General features: G+C 40.4%; 1 protein-coding gene across 1 annotated transcript; it reads left to right on the plus strand.

The window, feature by feature from the left end:
- Positions 1–563: 563 nt before the first annotated feature.
- LOC138854545 (uncharacterized) lies at positions 564–12,414 on the plus strand. Its single transcript, XM_070098426.1, has 3 exons — positions 564–746; positions 1,483–4,611; positions 12,382–12,414. Exons 1-3 carry the CDS (start codon positions 573–575, stop codon positions 12,412–12,414), a joined length of 3,336 nt encoding a protein of 1,111 aa, XP_069954527.1. The 5' UTR covers positions 564–572.
- Positions 12,415–16,976: the final 4,562 nt, after the last annotated feature.

The raw sequence follows: 16,976 nt of genomic DNA on the forward strand, positions 1-16,976 counted from the left end.
GTAAATCTTCTATTTTTTGTGTGAATAAAAAATCAAAATAGAAAGCAAGAGTAATATAAGAGGGGCCTGGAGATGTGACTAATGAACAGAGGATATGTTATTTTAGTGCCAAGAATGTCTGCATTGTTTATTCTGGACCCTATTTTGAAATTGGCATCTTTTTTAATTTGCATGAAATTGGCCAAATTGCCAATTTCTGACCACTTTATTGGGTAGTTGAAATCGGTAAATGGGCAGTTTCTTGTACTCAATTGATAGAAAAAATGGAGTTCTAAAGAAATAGCTATGAGTTTGGTCGACTGGAACAATGGAATTGGCCGAAAATAGGGCTCAAAGTTGGCGAAATCGCCGATGTGTATATATTGCTGAGATTGCTAACTTCACAGAAGCGTAATTCCATAAGTTTTCGATCAAATTTCGTACTTTTGGTGTTGTTAGCATCGGGAAAAGATTCTTTATCATTTCATAAGATTTTCCTTTTCTTTTTCTTTTTTTTCGAAAATTTTGCAACATACAATGACAGTTTCAGAAATGGGCTTGCAACAGTCAAAGGGTTAAAAACTCCAGCAAAGATGGTAGGGAAGACACCAAAGAAATCATGGGCTGACATTGTAAAAAGAGACCTTGTGTGTCGTGGTGTATCATCTAAAATGCAACGATTCAAGCACATGAGCAAGGGTAGAGGTGTTCCTGCCAAGCGAGAGTCCACAGTGAAATCAAAACACCCTGCAAATGTGTTTTGTGAGGCAAGTTTTTACTTTGTATGCTGCCATTTCTACAAGTACAGTAAACCCTCACTATAATGGACAAATAGGGGGATTGTCCAAGTGTTTGTAAGTACTGTACTGTATACCTAATATAGTACATACTGTATGCACAATTTACAGATGTACTGGAATAAACATTGAGCATAAAGGAGTTAAAAGCACAAGTCTGTTATATTGAGAGTTTACTATAAATATGTTGCCAAGTGTGAATAGAATTATAAAATTTTGGAGATATATAACTAACATTAGAAAATTAAGGGTACAAATGACTATGCTGTTAGTGATGAGATGCTGGGTAAGGAGAGGGGTTTTAGAGAAAGAGAAGATCTTAAGAAGTTGTAAAGAATATACGTGATGAAATGCTGGCAGAAATTTCATGCTTAGGATAAAGTGGGAGTAGAGTGAAAGTTTTCAGAGGACACCAGATTAGGTCCTGTAATTGTTGTGATTACAAAAGTCCTGTATTTCTGCAATTCAAACTGCCTTCCTCTTGTTCAGTACATGGCTCATTTTTACCTTGTCAGTCCAATTTTTCCATTATCCTAGCTCTTCTCCTTTATATTCATATTCCTGAGCTGCTCATTTGTTCTTCAGTTTCTCTACAGCAACACTAATATTTTTCCCCTTAAATATGATTGAAATAATTTCTTGTTATTAATGACCAGCAGCAGCAAAGTGCATGGAGTAAGTATATATATATATTTTTTTTTTTCAGGAGGTGCCAAAAAGTTTTGAGTTTGGGCATTTGACTACTGGGCATGCTAACTCCCCTGCTCCAATATTTATTCACAATAAAACGAGTAAAACTCCACGAATATATCGAAAGGGTCGCAAAAGTCCATTTAATGCTGGCTTCACAAAATCTCAAGGAAATTATGGTGATTTGGATGGGTTAGACAGGCTAATGGCTACACCAAGAACAGGAATGAGAGAGATTGAGATTTCTCCTAATGATAAAACAAACTCTTCTGAAAAACTTCAGAATACCCCTCTAAGTAAAAAGTCAAATTCAAAGCCAAGATCTAGAACTCCTTCTCCATTGAAAATTAATGGATCATCAACTGAAGAATTTATGGGATCATTGGGTGCTTCACCAGTTGTCTTCCCAACTACACCATCTCAGCTAAAAAGTTTTCCTCGTTCTGTTGGTAAAAGACCTCATTCACGAATCAGTATTTTGGCATCCTGTACTAACATGACCAATTTTGATTTTTCATCTATAAAAACACCAGATATTACAAAGGATAATTTCATATCTCCACTAGTGACTCCTTCTCCCTCTGCCTCCAGTAAATTACCAGAGAATTTGCACAGAGGTTCTAGCAAGTCATTTATGGTGTCTCCGGAAAATATACAGTTGGAAACTGATGCTACTACATTTGACTTTGAAAATGCCCAAACACCTGATTTTTCTACACCCAATGTTTCTCAAGTTGAATTTCCTTCTCCAGTAAGCACACAATCTAACCATTTAGCTTCTGATGTTAATAACGTCAGAAATTCACTTATGACAAAGTACAATAATGCTGTAGGGAGAAGAGCACTGTTGTTAACACCAAAAGCAATTAGATCATTTACTCAAGGTTTGGATAGTGATTTGCATGAAATTAAGAGATTGCCTCGTACTCTGAGAGCTGTAGCTTCTACACCCAAGCCTGATTATAATGTTAATGTTATGACTAGCATTAGAACAAAGGATATCAGTGAAAGAAGGAAAACAAGAACTCCAGAGAATCCTAATTCTGATAATACATATTCTGATGTTGTAGTCCTTGATTGTGTTAATGACAAACATACTCCTAAAATAAGGAAAAGCCAAACACCCAGGTCAGTACTGGATAGCCCAAGTGTGGGTTATACAAATGGTGATAGTGGAAAACTAATAAAAAATATGAAAATAGCTGTTCCTGAAGCAAGTAATGACACTTGTAATACAGCAACAAAGGTTCCTGTGCCTGATTACAGTAATATTCAAGGTCTACAGAGTCTTTTCAGGACACCAAGAAGAAACCCAGAAAATGTGGAAATTAAAGCTAACTATTGTGAGCCGAGAGGTTTAAAGAAACTGCTTGCTACACCTAAACAAAAACAATATAGTCCATTTGCAGATTATACAAATGTTGCAGGTATTAAAAATCTTTTTGCTTCACAGATCCCTGTGAATTCTCCTGAAGCAAATTATACCAATCTCTATGGGATCCAGACATTGATGAAAACTCCAAATGCACTTGATTCTCTTGAGAGAGAGATTGAGGTAATGGGTGAACTTGTAAAGACTCCCCTTTCGGATCGCACCAATAAGGTAGTTAGGAAAATTGCACCTTTGTTGCAGCATTCACCTACTCAAAGTTTAGGGAGAATTCTCCGTAGCTCTCCAAAAGTTGTTAGCCCAGGCACAAGTTCGCCATCTGAAAACATACCACCAGTAGAAGATGGTACGCCTCGTAGATCTCGAAGAAACGCTAAAGTTGAGCTAGAGGCAGTTGCCATGTCAGTCAGGCAGAGACGACCTCGCAGAGGAGCTGTTAAAAGTGATGCGCAAAGCCATGTTACAGAATGTGAACTGGAGTCAATTAAATTGTCACCTGTTGTACCAGAGCGTAGTTTGAGGTCCAGGAAAAAAGTTGATTCAACTGATAAAAATGCCATGAATAAAAAAAAATCTAGAAAGGGTGAAAAGACAGCCAAAGTGGAAATCCAGAACTCAGTCATTATGAATAAATATCAGGAAAGTCCACAGATTGTGGAAGTTGATGTTGAATTGTCAGAAGTATCAGGTAAAGTAGAAATTACTCAAAGACAACCTGCTTTCTCCCCAGAAATTGACAATCCTAGTCTAAAATTGAAATTGGATACTCCAGTAAGTGTAGAGGATTTAGTGTCAGATACATTACTGGTCAAAAGACGAAATACCCAAAAAGCCGAATTGAATGTGCTCGTAGTCTCTCCAAGTAAAAGACGTAGGAAAATAAATAATGCTGTTTTAGAATCTGGCAAAGCAGTCCTGCCTGTATTGCAAGATTCTGAAACCTGTGTATCATTGGGAAAACAAGAACACAGTAATGACTCTGAATTAACACCAGATTTGTCTGTACCAGTACGTGGGAAAAGAAGAAAAAATCAGTCTCCTAACCAAGACGAAAAAAAACAGATGACACCAGTAAGAAGAGGCCGTAGTAGAAAGGTAACTACTGCAGCAGGCAATTCCATTACAGATGAGTCTAATAAAATAGAAACTCAATCCAAACATATTGAGCTGAACATAGATCCAGTGTTATGCAGGGAAAACCTTGATCTTTCACCCTCCAGGAAAAGAAACAGAAAGACTAGGGCACAATGTGTTAAATCAAATGATATACAAGAGGAGAGAGAAGTGTCCTCCCAATCACAAGATGCAGCATCCACGAGAAGTAGAAGAGGCAAACTTAAAGAAATAACAGAAAGTGAACAGCCTTTGACAAAAGGAAGACGGAAACTTGCTAATAAATTGGTCAGTGTGCCTGATGCCATTGAAAATATGCCAGACTTGTTAGTGGAACAAGAAGTGCGAATAACTCGACGGGGGCGTACTCGTGTCCAGAACAGTGTAGATGAATCAGTGCCTGTGTTACAGGAAACAAAAATGAAAAGAGGTGGTACCAGATTAAAAAATAAAAAGCTGGAAGCTACTGTTGAACCCTTGGAAGAGTCAGAAAAAGAGATGGATGAGAACTGCAGAGTTTTGGAGGAACCCAGTTTGGATAAGACATCAACTAAAGCCAAGAAGAATGACAAGTCAAGAAATACACGATTTACCTGGAGTTTACCTGGAGAGAGTTTCGGGGGTCAACGCCCCCGCGGCCCGGTCTGTGACCAGGCCTCCTGGTGGATCAGCGCCTGATCAACCAGGCTGTTGCTGCTGGCTGCACGCAAACCAACGTACGAGCCACAGCCCGGCTGATCAGGAACTGACTTTAGGTGCTTGTCCAGTGCCAGCTTGAAGACTGCCAGGGGTCTGTTGGTAATCCCCCTTATGTGTGCTGGGAGGCAGTTGAACAGTCTCGGGCCCCTGACACTTATTGTATGGTCTCTTAACGTGCTAGTGACACCCCTGCTTTTCATTGGGGGGATGGTGCATCGTCTGCCAAGTCTTTTGCTTTCGTAGTGAGTGATTTTCGTGTGCAAGTTCGGTACTAGTCCCTCTAGGATTTTCCAGGTGTATATAATCATGTATCTCTCCCTCCTGCGTTCCAGGGAATACAGGTTTAGAAACCTCAAGCGCTCCCAGTAATTGAGGTGTTTTATCTCCGTTATGCGCGCCGTGAAAGTTCTCTGTACATTTTCTAGGTCGGCAATTTCACCTGCCTTGAAAGGTGCTGTTAGAGTGCAGCAATATTCCAGCCTAGATAGAACAAGTGACCTGAAGAGTGTCATCATGGGCTTGGCCTCCCTAGTTTTGAAGGTTCTCATTATCCATCCTGTCATTTTTCTAGCAGATGCGATTGATACAATGTTATGGTCCTTGAAGGTGAGATCCTCCGACATAATCACTCCCAGGTCTTTGACGTTGGTGTTTCGCTCTATTTTGTGGCCAGAATTTGTTTTGTACTCTGATGAAGATTTAATTTCCTCATGTTTACCATATCTGAGTAATTGAAATTTCTCATCGTTGAACTTCATATTGTTTTCTGCAGCCCACTGAAAGATTTGGTTGATGTCCGCCTGGAGCCTTGCAGTGTCTGCAATGGAAGACACTGTCATGCAGATTCGGGTGTCATCTGCAAAGGAAGACACGGTGCTGTGGCTGACATCCTTGTCTATGTCGGATATGAGGATGAGGAACAAGATGGGAGCTAGTACTGTGCCTTGTGGAACAGAGCTTTTCACCGTAGCTGCCTCGGACTTTACTCTGTTGACGACTACTCTCTGTGTTCTGTTAGTGAGGAAATTATAGATCCATCGACCGACTTTTCCTGTTATTCCTTTAGCGCGCATTTTGTGCGCTATTACGCCATGGTCACACTTGTCGAAGGCTTTTGCAAAGTCTGTATATATTACATCTGCATTCTTTTTGTCTTCTAGTGCATTTAGGACCTTGTCGTAGTGATCCAGTAGTTGAGACAGACAGGAGCGACCTGTTCTAAACCCATGTTGCCCTGGGTTGTGTAACTGATGGGTTTCTAGATGGGTGGTGATCTTGCTTCTTAGGACCCTTTCAAAGATTTTTATGATATGGGATGTTAGTGCTATTGGTCTGTAGTTCTTTGCTGTTGCTTTACTGCCCCCTTTGTGGAGTGGGGCTATGTCTGTTGTTTTTAGTAACTGAGGGACGACCCCCGTGTCCATGCTCCCTCTCCATAGGATGGAAAAGGCTCGTGATAGGGGCTTCTTGCAGTTCTTGATGAACACAGAGTTCCATGAGTCTGGCCCTGGGGCAGAGTGCATGGGCATGTCATTTATCGCCTGTTCGAAGTCATTTGGCGTCAGGATAACATCGGATAGGCTTGTGTTAATCAAATTTTGTGGCTCTCTCATAAAAAATTCATTTTGATCTTCGACTCTCAGTCTGGTTAGCGGCTTGCTAAAAACTGAGTCATATTGGGACTTGAGTAGCTCACTCATTTCCTTGCTGTCATCTGTGTAGGACCCATCTTGTTTAAGTAGGGGCCCAATACTGGACGTTGTTCTCGATTTTGATTTGGCATAGGAGAAGAAATACTTTGGGTTTCTTTCGATTTCATTTATGGCTTTTAGTTCTTCCCGCGATTCCTGACTCCTAAAGGATTCTTTTAGCTTAAGTTCGATGCTTGCTATTTCTCTGACCAGTGTCTCCCTGCGCATTTCAGATATATTGACCTCTTTTAGCCGCTCTGTTATTCTTTTCCGTCGCCTGTAAAGGGAGCGCCTGTCTCTTTCTATTTTACATCTACTCCTCCTTTTTCTTAGAGGAATAAGCCTTGTGCATACATCGAGTGCCACCGAGTTAATCTGTTCTAGGCATAAGTTTGGGTCTGTGTTGCTTAGTATATCTTCCCAGCTTATATCGGTTAGGACTTGGTTTACTTGGTCCCACTTTATGTTTTTGTTATTGAAGTTGAATTTGGTGAATGCTCCCTCGTGACTAGTCTCATTTTGTCGGTCTGGGGCTCCACGCATACATGTCTGAACCTCAATTATGTTGTGATCTGAGTATATTGTTTTTGATATGGTGACATTTCTTATCAGATCATCATTGTTAGTGAAGATGAGGTCTAGTGTATTCTCCAGTCTAGTAGGCTCTATTATTTGCTGGTTTAAATTGAATTTTGTGCAGAGATTTAAAAGCTCGTGTGAGTGTGAGTTTTCATCAGAGCTGCCTCCTGGTGTTATTACTGCAACAATATTATTTGCTATATTCCTCCATTTTAGGTGCCTTAAGTTGAAATCCCCCAGGAGCAAGATGTTGGGTGCAGGAGCTGGAAGATTTTCCAGACAGTGGTCAATTTTTAACAGCTGTTCCTGGAATTGCTGGGATGTTGCATCCGGAGGCTTGTAGACTACCACAATGACTAGGTTTTGGTTCTCGACCTTTACTGCTAAAACTTCCACTACGTCATTTGAGGCATTAAGCAGTTCTGTGCAAACAAGTGACTCTGCAATGTACAGGCCAACCCCCCCCTTTTGCCTGTTCACTCTGTCACATCTGTATAGGTTGTAACCTGGGATCCATATTTCGTTGTCCAAGTGATCCTTTATGTGGGTCTCAGTGAAAGCCGCGAACATTGCCTTTGCCTCTGCAAGCAGTCCACGGATGAAAGGTATTTTGTTGTTTGTTGCTGGCTTTAGACCCTGTATATTTGCAAAGAAGAATGTTATCGGACTGGTGGTATTGTTGGTACTGGGGGGGGATTTTTTTTCCGGCATTAGTATCTGTATCTGTTGGTTTGGAGTGGAGGCCATCGACTGTGGTTCCACTCCAGGAATGACTGGATTTGGTGTACGATTTCTGCCATTTCCTGCCAGTTTTTTTTCCTTCCTGGCACTAAAAAACCTCTCCCTCTTGAGTGGCTGTGGCTACCCAGGTTTTCCCATGGCCTGGATGTTTTGTATCTTTTTGTCCCCTTTAGATGGTATGCCTGGCAATTTAAGTTATAGCACAGTCTTTCCTGTACTGAAGAGGTACACATTTCAGGGTGAAAAAGCTTACAGGAAGGGAGTTTGCATTTTCCTGTTGTCATATGGGCATGACATTTTCTAGGGTGGTCATAGTTGCATGTCCCATCTGTTTTTCCAGATTTCCCATGCCAGCAGATACCAAGTGCATAGTATGTGCACAGGCTTGGTTTCCGTTTGCCTTGGGTTTCTGTGACTGTATTCCCTGTTGGTGCATGTTTCCCTGTCTTATTCCTATCCTCCCTAGCACCAACAATGGAGCTCCCACCAGTTGTTTTTGGTAATTTATCCTCACTATTGCTATTGGAGTCCTCTTGTTTGCTATTTCCTGCGGTATTTCTAGTTTGCAATATTGGTTTTATCTTATCTTTGACTACACTTGTTTCCCTACTATGGCTCCTGTCCTCTATGAGGTCATTTATATGTATTCCTTCCTGCGTATAATTCCCGACTACCTGGACAAAATCTCCAGCTTCACCATTACTGTCTCCCAGGACAGTATCTCCAGCTTCACCATTTCTGTCTCCCAGGACAGCACCTCCAGCTTCACCATTACTGTCTCCCAGGACAGCACTATCAGCCCCACATTTACTGACTACCAGGACATCACCTCCAGCCTTACAGTTTGTGACTACATGGCCAGTATCAAGGGCAGTACCATTCAGCCCAGACTTTTTATGTTCCCATCTGTTGTAGAAAGCTTCCAGGTTTTCTATGAAAGCAGCTTTGATGTTATCCTCTTTTAATACCCTTGTGATTTTAGTCCACAGATTTTCCTCATTTGGGCATACCCAAAAACACTTCTCTGTTTTAATACTGCTTGTAGCTAGTTCTGGGATATCTGCACAAGGAGCGTGACACCAATTTCCACAAAAATGACAATTTATCCATGTGGAAGCCCGTTTGTTTGACTGACCACAGACTACACACAGCTTCATAATGATTTGAATGGTTGATTTACTGCAATTCTACTAGCAACCTCTTGAATATTATATTAATAACCTTAAATGAAGCTCTAGCTATTTGTATTTCTGTTTCTAACTCTTTTTGTATATTGGACAGCTTACCGTCACGTTCCTGATTTTTAATGTTTGTGTTTATAAGGGCGCCTACAAACCCATCCGTTTACAGTCTGCTTTATTGTCCAACGAAACTGTTTGAAACCAGTCGGACCCAAGGGTTCGGACCAGTCAAGGGTTCGGACCAGTCGATCTGCTCTGATCAGTGGGTCACTTATTTAAAACATACTGGTCGGTGATTTGAGCTAACACATGAAGGATCTACTGGAAATTATCTACCCGAGTAATATGTGATTTGACTGATACAAAAGTATAACTTGCGTGTTGAAGAGCCGGTGATATCTGGCAGCTCCTACAATGACGTACAGTCGACCTCTTTGTTTATCAATCGCTGTATCTGGCTTTTCTATTTTTTTTTTTCCGTCTCCACCACAATAAATGCTATATTATCACTATAGTTGACTGGTGCAAATTTTGGAGGAAGGACGCTTTTTCTGTAGTAATAATTGCTTCTCGTTGTGTATATTGCGACCGCTGGTAACTACAGGTTATATGAAATTCACAGTAACGTCTCGTATTTCAAGAAAAAGAAACTAATGAAAGTCACTCCACTCCACTAAGTACCATTATAATACTGGTTAGTTGCTACTACAACACTGTATTCTGCTATTCACTGGTATCACTAGATTATATGCGAGTACACTAGCAGGCCAGGAAGATTATTAAAAACAGCTGACCTGTGGTAAGTTTCTGGCGACTTCTGGCACCTGCCTCTATAGGCTTATCACTTCATTTACAAATTCACCTGTTTTCAAATGACACTTTAGCCTTTATCATCAATATACTAGGGAGCCACTGTAGTATACACTATACACTATGTATACTCAATGCTTTCAGGGAGACTTTCTTTCCTCTGACACAAAGTTCAATTATTATTATTTTTTTCACACGGGAAACAGGCCTATGATTCCCCTCTGGCAGTAAACTCTGCTAGGTAATGCACACTAATTCTCCTTTTTTGACTCAGTATATAATGTTTTCCGCCCAAGATTGGTTCCAGGCGCTAGAGGGATGTATCGTATAGGATTGATGACACAAATTAAAGTTCTAGCACGTAAGAGCGACCGTGAAAACACAAGAAACCGGGAGCACAACGAGGCACTTTTTGTTTTATTACCTTCACAAAAAGATTCTCTACGATTTCATAAGAAAAAATAACAAATTTTTTTTTTTGAAACTTCTTGGACACTGGTGCGTGACTCCAGATTTGGGCCTTGGACCCTGAAAGGGTTAAAGGAGTCTGGGACATTGACAGTTTGGAGGGATATCTAAGCTGTCGTGTCAGAGTGCCTCTGCAAAGACAGTGATGGTGAAAGTCTTGAGGGATGAAAGTTTTTTCTTTTTGGGTCACCCTGCATCAGTGGGAATTGGCTGACATGATGAAAAAAAGATAATTATTTTTATTATTTTTTTATTTTAATATATATATATATATATATATATATATATATATATATATTATATATATACATATATATATATATATATATATACATACATACAGTGTACCCACGGTTTACGATCAGCTCCTAATGCGACCAATTATGTAAATGTATTTATGTAAGTGCATTTCTACGTGTATGTTTAGGGGTCCGATATGGACTAATCTAATTCACAATATTCCTTATGGAAACAAATTTGGTCAGTACTGGCACCTGAACATACTTCTGGAATGAAATAATATCGTAAACCGGGGTCCACTGTTTATGTATGTATGTATATATATATATATATATATATATATATATATATATATATATATATATATATATATATATATATATATATATATATATATATATATATATATATTACTCCTTGATAATGTGAGTAGTCACGAAAGCGCTTGGAATTTCTCTATTCTTTCAGAGTGGTTGTTTTGCATATTCTGAAATCACCTGTTTACTGTGATCTTATTATATATATATTTTTTTTTTTTTTTTTTTTTTTTTTTTTTTTTTTTTCTTCCCACAAGTCAGCCGTCTCCCACTGAGGCAGGGTGACCCTAAAAAAGAAAGAAAATCCCCAAAAAGAAAATACTTTCATCATCATTCAACACTTTCACCACACTCACACATTATCACTGTTTTTGCAGAGGTGCTCAGAATGCAACAGTTCAGAAGCATAAACGTATAAAGATACACAACATATCCCCCCAAACGGCCAATATCCCAAACCCCTCCTTTAAAGTGCAGGCATTGTACTTCCCATTTCCAGGACTCAAGTCCGACTATATGAAAATAACCGGTTTCCCTGAATCCCTTCACTAAATATTACCCTGCTCACACTCCAACAGATCGTCAGGTCCCAAGTACCATTCGTCTCCATTCACTCCTATCTAACACGCTCACGCACGCTTGCTGGAAGTCCAAGCCCCTTGCCCACAAAACCTCCTTTACCCCCTCTCTCCAACCCTTTCGAGGACGACCCCTACCCCGCCTTCCTTCCCCTATAGATTTATATACTTTCCATGTCATTCTACTTTGATCCATTCTCTCTAAATGACCAAACCACCTCATCACCTTATTCTTTTCTATGTTCACTTTCAACTTTCTACCTTTACACACATTCCCAAACTCATCCACTAACCTTTGCAATTTTTCTTTAGAATCTCCCATAAGCACAGTATCATCAGCAAAAAGTAACTGTGTCAATTCCCATTTTGAATTTGTTTAAGGGCAATGTGTGGTGTAAATATTATGCAGAAAATTCGGAGTGTGGAAATTAGGAGAAGGTGTGGAGTTAATAAAAGTATTAGTCAGAGGGCAGAAGAGGGGTTGTTGAGGTGGTTTGGTCATTTAGAGAGAATGGATCAAAGTAGAATGACATGGAAAGCATATAAATCTATAGGGGAAGGAAGGCGGGGTAGGGGTCGTTCTCGAAAGGGTTGGAGAGAGGGGGTAAAGGAGGTTTTGTGGGTAAGGGGCTTGGACTTCCAGCAAGCGTGCGTGAGCGTGTTAGATAGGAGTGAATGGAGACGAATGGTACTTGGGACCTGACGATCTGTTGGAGTGTGAGCAGGGTAATATTTAGTGAAGGGATTCAGGGAAACCGGTTATTTTCATATAGTCGGACTTGAGTCCTGGAAATGGGAAGTACAATGCCTGCACTTTAAAGGAGGGGTTTGGGATATTGGCAGTTTGGAGGGATATGTTGTGTATCTTTATACGTATATGCTTCTAGACTGTTGTATTCTGAGCACCTCTGTAAAAACAGTGATAATGTGTGAGTGAGGTGAAAGTGTTGAATGATGATGAAAATATTTTCTTTTTGGGGATTTTCTTTCTTTTTTTTGGGGTCACCCTGCCTCGGTGGGAGACGGCCGACTTGTTGAAAAAAAAAAAAAAAACTTGACCAGTTTTACCAATTCGGCATGACATATATGCAATAAGATCACAAAACAGGTGACTTCAGAATATGCAAAACAACCACTGTGAAATAGAGAAGTTCCAAGCACTTTCGTGACTACTCACATTATCAAGGATAATATATATTATATATGTATATTATATATATATATTTTTTTTTTTTCAACAAGTAGGCCGTCTCCCACCGAGGCAGGGTGACCCAAAAAAGAAAGAAAATCCCCAAAAAGAAAATACTTTCATCATTCAACACTTTCACCACACTCGCACATTATCACTGTTTTTGCAGAGGTGCTCAGAATACAACAGTTTAGAAGCATATACGTATAAAGATACACAACATATCCCTCCAAACTGCCAATATCCCAAACCACTCCTTTAAAGTGCAGGCATTGTACTTCCCATTTCCAGGACTCAAGTCCGACTATATGAAAATAACCGGTTTCCCTGAATCCCTTCACTAAATATTACCCTGCTCACACTCCAACAGATCGTCAGGTCCCAAGTACCATTCGTCTCCATTCACTCCTATCTAACACGCTCACGCACGCTTGCTGGAAGTCCAAGCCCCTTACATGTATATATATATATATATACATGTATATATATATATATATACATACATGTATATACATGTATATATATATATATATATATATATATATATATATATATATATATATTATATATATGATAGAGTGGGAGAGGCACTGTCAAGAAATTTTAATGAAAATAAGAAAAAATTTTGGAGTGAGTTAAACAAGTTAAGAAAGCCTAGGGAAAATATGGATTTGTCAGTTAAAAACAGAGTAGGGGAGTTAGTAGATGGGGAGATGGAGGTATTAGGTAGATGGCGAGAATATTTTGAGGAACTTTTAAATGTTAAGGAAGAAACAGAGGCAGTAATTTCATGCACTGGTCAGGGAGGTATACCATCTTTTAGGAGTGAAGAAGAGCAGAATGTAAGTGTGGGGGAGGTACGTGAGGCATTACGTAAAATGAAAGGGGGTAAAGCAGCTGGAACTGATGGGATCATGACAGAAATGTTAAAAGCAGGGGGGGATATAGTGTTGGAGTGGTTGGTACTTTTGTTTAATAAATGTATGAAAGAGGGGAAGGTACCTAGGGATTGGCAGAGAGCATGTATAGTCCCTTTATATAAAGGGAAAGGGGACAAAAGAGACTGTAAAAATTATAGAGGAATAAGCTTACTGAGTATACCAGGAAAAGTGTACGGTAGGGTTATAATTGAAAGAATTAGAGGTAAGACAGAATGTAGGATTGCGGATGAGCAAGGAGGTTTCAGAGTGGGTAGGGGATGTGTAGATCAAGTGTTTACATTGAAGCATATATGTGAACAGTATTTAGATAAAGGTAGGGAAGTTTTTATTGCATTTATGGATTTAGAAAAGGCATATGATAGAGTGGATAGAGGAGCAATGTGGCAGATGTTGCAAGTATATGGAATAGGTGGTAAGTTATTAAATGCTGTAAAGAGTTTTTATGAGGATAGTGAGGCTCAGGTTAGGGTGTGTAGAAGAGAGGGAGACTACTTCCCGGTAAAAGTAGGTCTTAGACAGGGATGTGTAATGTCACCATGGTTGTTTAATATATTTATAGATGGGGTTGTAAAGGAAGTAAATGCTAGGGTGTTCGGGAGAGGGGTGGGATTAAATTTTGGGGAATCAAATTCAAAATGGGAATTGACACAGTTACTTTTTGCTGATGATACTGTGCTTATGGGAGATTCTAAAGAAAAATTGCAAAGGTTAGTGGATGAGTTTGGGAATGTGTGTAAAGGTAGAAAGTTGAAAGTGAACATAGAAAAGAGTAAGGTGATGAGGGTGTCAAATGATTTAGATAAAGAAAAATTGGATATCAAATTGGGGAGGAGGAGTATGGAAGAAGTGAATGTTTTCAGATACTTGGGAGTTGACGTGTCGGCGGATGGATTTATGAAGGATGAGGTTAATCATAGAATTGATGAGGGAAAAAAGGTGAGTGGTGCGTTGAGGTATATGTGGAGTCAAAAAACGTTATCTATGGAGGCAAAGAAGGGAATGTATGAAAGTATAGTAGTACCAACACTCTTATATGGGTGTGAAGCTTGGGTGGTAAATGCAGCAGCGAGGAGACGGTTGGAGGCAGTGGAGATGTCCTGTTTAAGGGCAATGTGTGGTGTAAATATTATGCAGAAAATTCGGAGTGTGGAAATTAGGAGAAGGTGTGGAGTTAATAAAAGTATTAGTCAGAGGGCAGAAGAGGGGTTGTTGAGGTGGTTTGGTCATTTAGAGAGAATGGATCAAAGTAGAATGACATGGAAAGCATATAAATCTATAGGGGAAGGAAGGCGGGGTAGGGGTCGTCCTCGAAAGGGTTGGAGAGAGGGGGTAAAGGAGGTTTTGTGGGCAAGGGGCTTGGACTTCCAGCAAGCGTGCATGAGCGTGTTAGATAGGAGTGAATGGAGACGAATGGTACTTGGGACCTGACGATCTGTTGGAGTGTGAGCAGGGTAATATTTAGTGAAGGGATTCAGGGAAACCGGTTATTTTCATATAGTCGGACTTGAGTCCTGGAAATGGGAAGTACAATGCCTGCACTTTAAAGGAGGGGTTTGGGATATTGGCAGTTTGGAGGGATATGTTGTGTATCTTTATATGTGTATGCTTCTAGACTGTTGTATTCTGAGCACCTCTGCAAAAACAGTGATAATGTGCGAGTGTGGTGAAAGTGTTGAATGATGATGAAAGTATTTTCTTTTTGGGGATTTTCTTTCTTTTTTTGGGTCACCCTGCCTCGGTGGGAGACGGCCGACTTGTTGAAAAAAAAAAAAAATTAAATAAGCATGTTTTGCATATTCTGAAATCACCTGTTTACTGTGATCTTATTGCATATAATTTTTTTTTTTTTTAACAAGTCGGCCGTCTCCCACCGAGGCAGGGTGACCCAAAAAGAAAGAAAATCCTCAAAAAGAAAATACTTTCATCATCATTCAACACTTTCACCTCACTCACACACTATCACTGTTTTTGCAGAGGTGCTCAGAATACAACAGTTTAGAAGCATATACGTATAAAGATACACAACATATCCCTCCAAACTGCTAATATCCCAAACCCCTCCTTTAGAGTGCAGGCATTGTACTTCCCATTTCCAGGACTCAAGTCCGGCTATATAAAAATAACCGGTTTCCCTGAATCCCTTCACTAAATATTACTCTGCTCACACTCCAACAGATCGTCAGGTCCCAAATACCATTCGTCTCCATTCACTCCTATCTAACACGCTCACGCACGCCTGCTGGAATTCCAAGCCCCTCGCCCACAAAACCTCCTTTACCTCCTCCCTCCAACCTTTTCGAGGACGACCCCTATCCCGCCTTCCTTCCCCTACAGATTTATACGCTCTCCATGTCATTCTACTTTGATCCATTCTCTCTAAATGACCAAACCACCTCAACAACCCCTCTTCAGCCCTCTGACTAATACTTTTATTAACTCCACACCTTCTCCTAATTTCCACACTACGAATTTTCTGCATAATATTTACACCACACATTGCCCTTTTATTTTTTTTATTATCACACTGGCCGATTCCCACCAAGGCAGGGTGGCCCGAAAAAGAAAAACTTTCACCATCATTCACTCCATCACTGTCTTGCCAGAAGGGTGCTTTACACTACAGTTTTTAAACTGCAACATTAACACCCCTCCTTCAGAGTGCAGGCACTGTACTTCCCATCTCCAGGACTCAAGTCCGGCCTGCCGGTTTCCCTGAATCCCTTCATAAATGTTACTTTGCTCACACTCCAACAGCACGTCAAGTATTAAAAACCATTTGTCTCCATTCACTCCTATCAAACACGCTCACGCATGCCTGCTGGAAGTCCAAGCCCCTCGCACACAAAACCTCCTTTACCCCCTCCCTCCAACCTTTCCTAGGCCGACCCCTACCCCGCCTTCCTTCCACTACAGACTGATACACTCTTGAAGTCATTCTGTTTCGCTCCATTCTCTCTACATGTCCGAACCACCTCAACAACCCTTCCTCAGCCCTCTGGACAACAGTTTTGGTAATCCCGCACCTCCTCCTAACTTCCAAACTACGAATTCTCTGCATTATATTCACACCACACATTGCCCTCAGACATGACATCTCCACTGCCTCCAGCCTTCTCCTCGCTGCAACATTCATCACCCACGCTTCACACCCATATAAGAGCGTTGGTAAAACTATACTCTCATACATTCCCCTCTTTGCCTCCAAGGACAAAGTTCTTTGTCTCCACAGACTCCTAAGTGCACCACTCACTCTTTTTCCCTCATCAATTCTATGATTCACCTCATCTTTCATAGACCCATCCGCTGACACGTCCACTCCCAAATATCTGAATACGTTCACCTCCTCCATACTCTCTCCCTCCAATCTGATATTCAATCTTTCATCACCTAATCTTTTTGTTATCCTCATAACCTTACTCTTTCCTGTATTCACCTTTAATTTTCTTCTTTTGCACACCCTACCAAATTCATCCACCAATCTCTGCAACTTCTCTTCAGAATCTCCCAAGAGCACAGTGTCATCAGCAAAGAGCAGCTGTGACAACTCCCACTTTGTGTGTGATTCTTTATCTT

This window comes from Cherax quadricarinatus, chromosome 4 (assembly GCF_038502225.1).
Source record: "Cherax quadricarinatus isolate ZL_2023a chromosome 4, ASM3850222v1, whole genome shotgun sequence".
NCBI classification, from domain to species: domain Eukaryota; kingdom Metazoa; phylum Arthropoda; class Malacostraca; order Decapoda; family Parastacidae; genus Cherax; species Cherax quadricarinatus.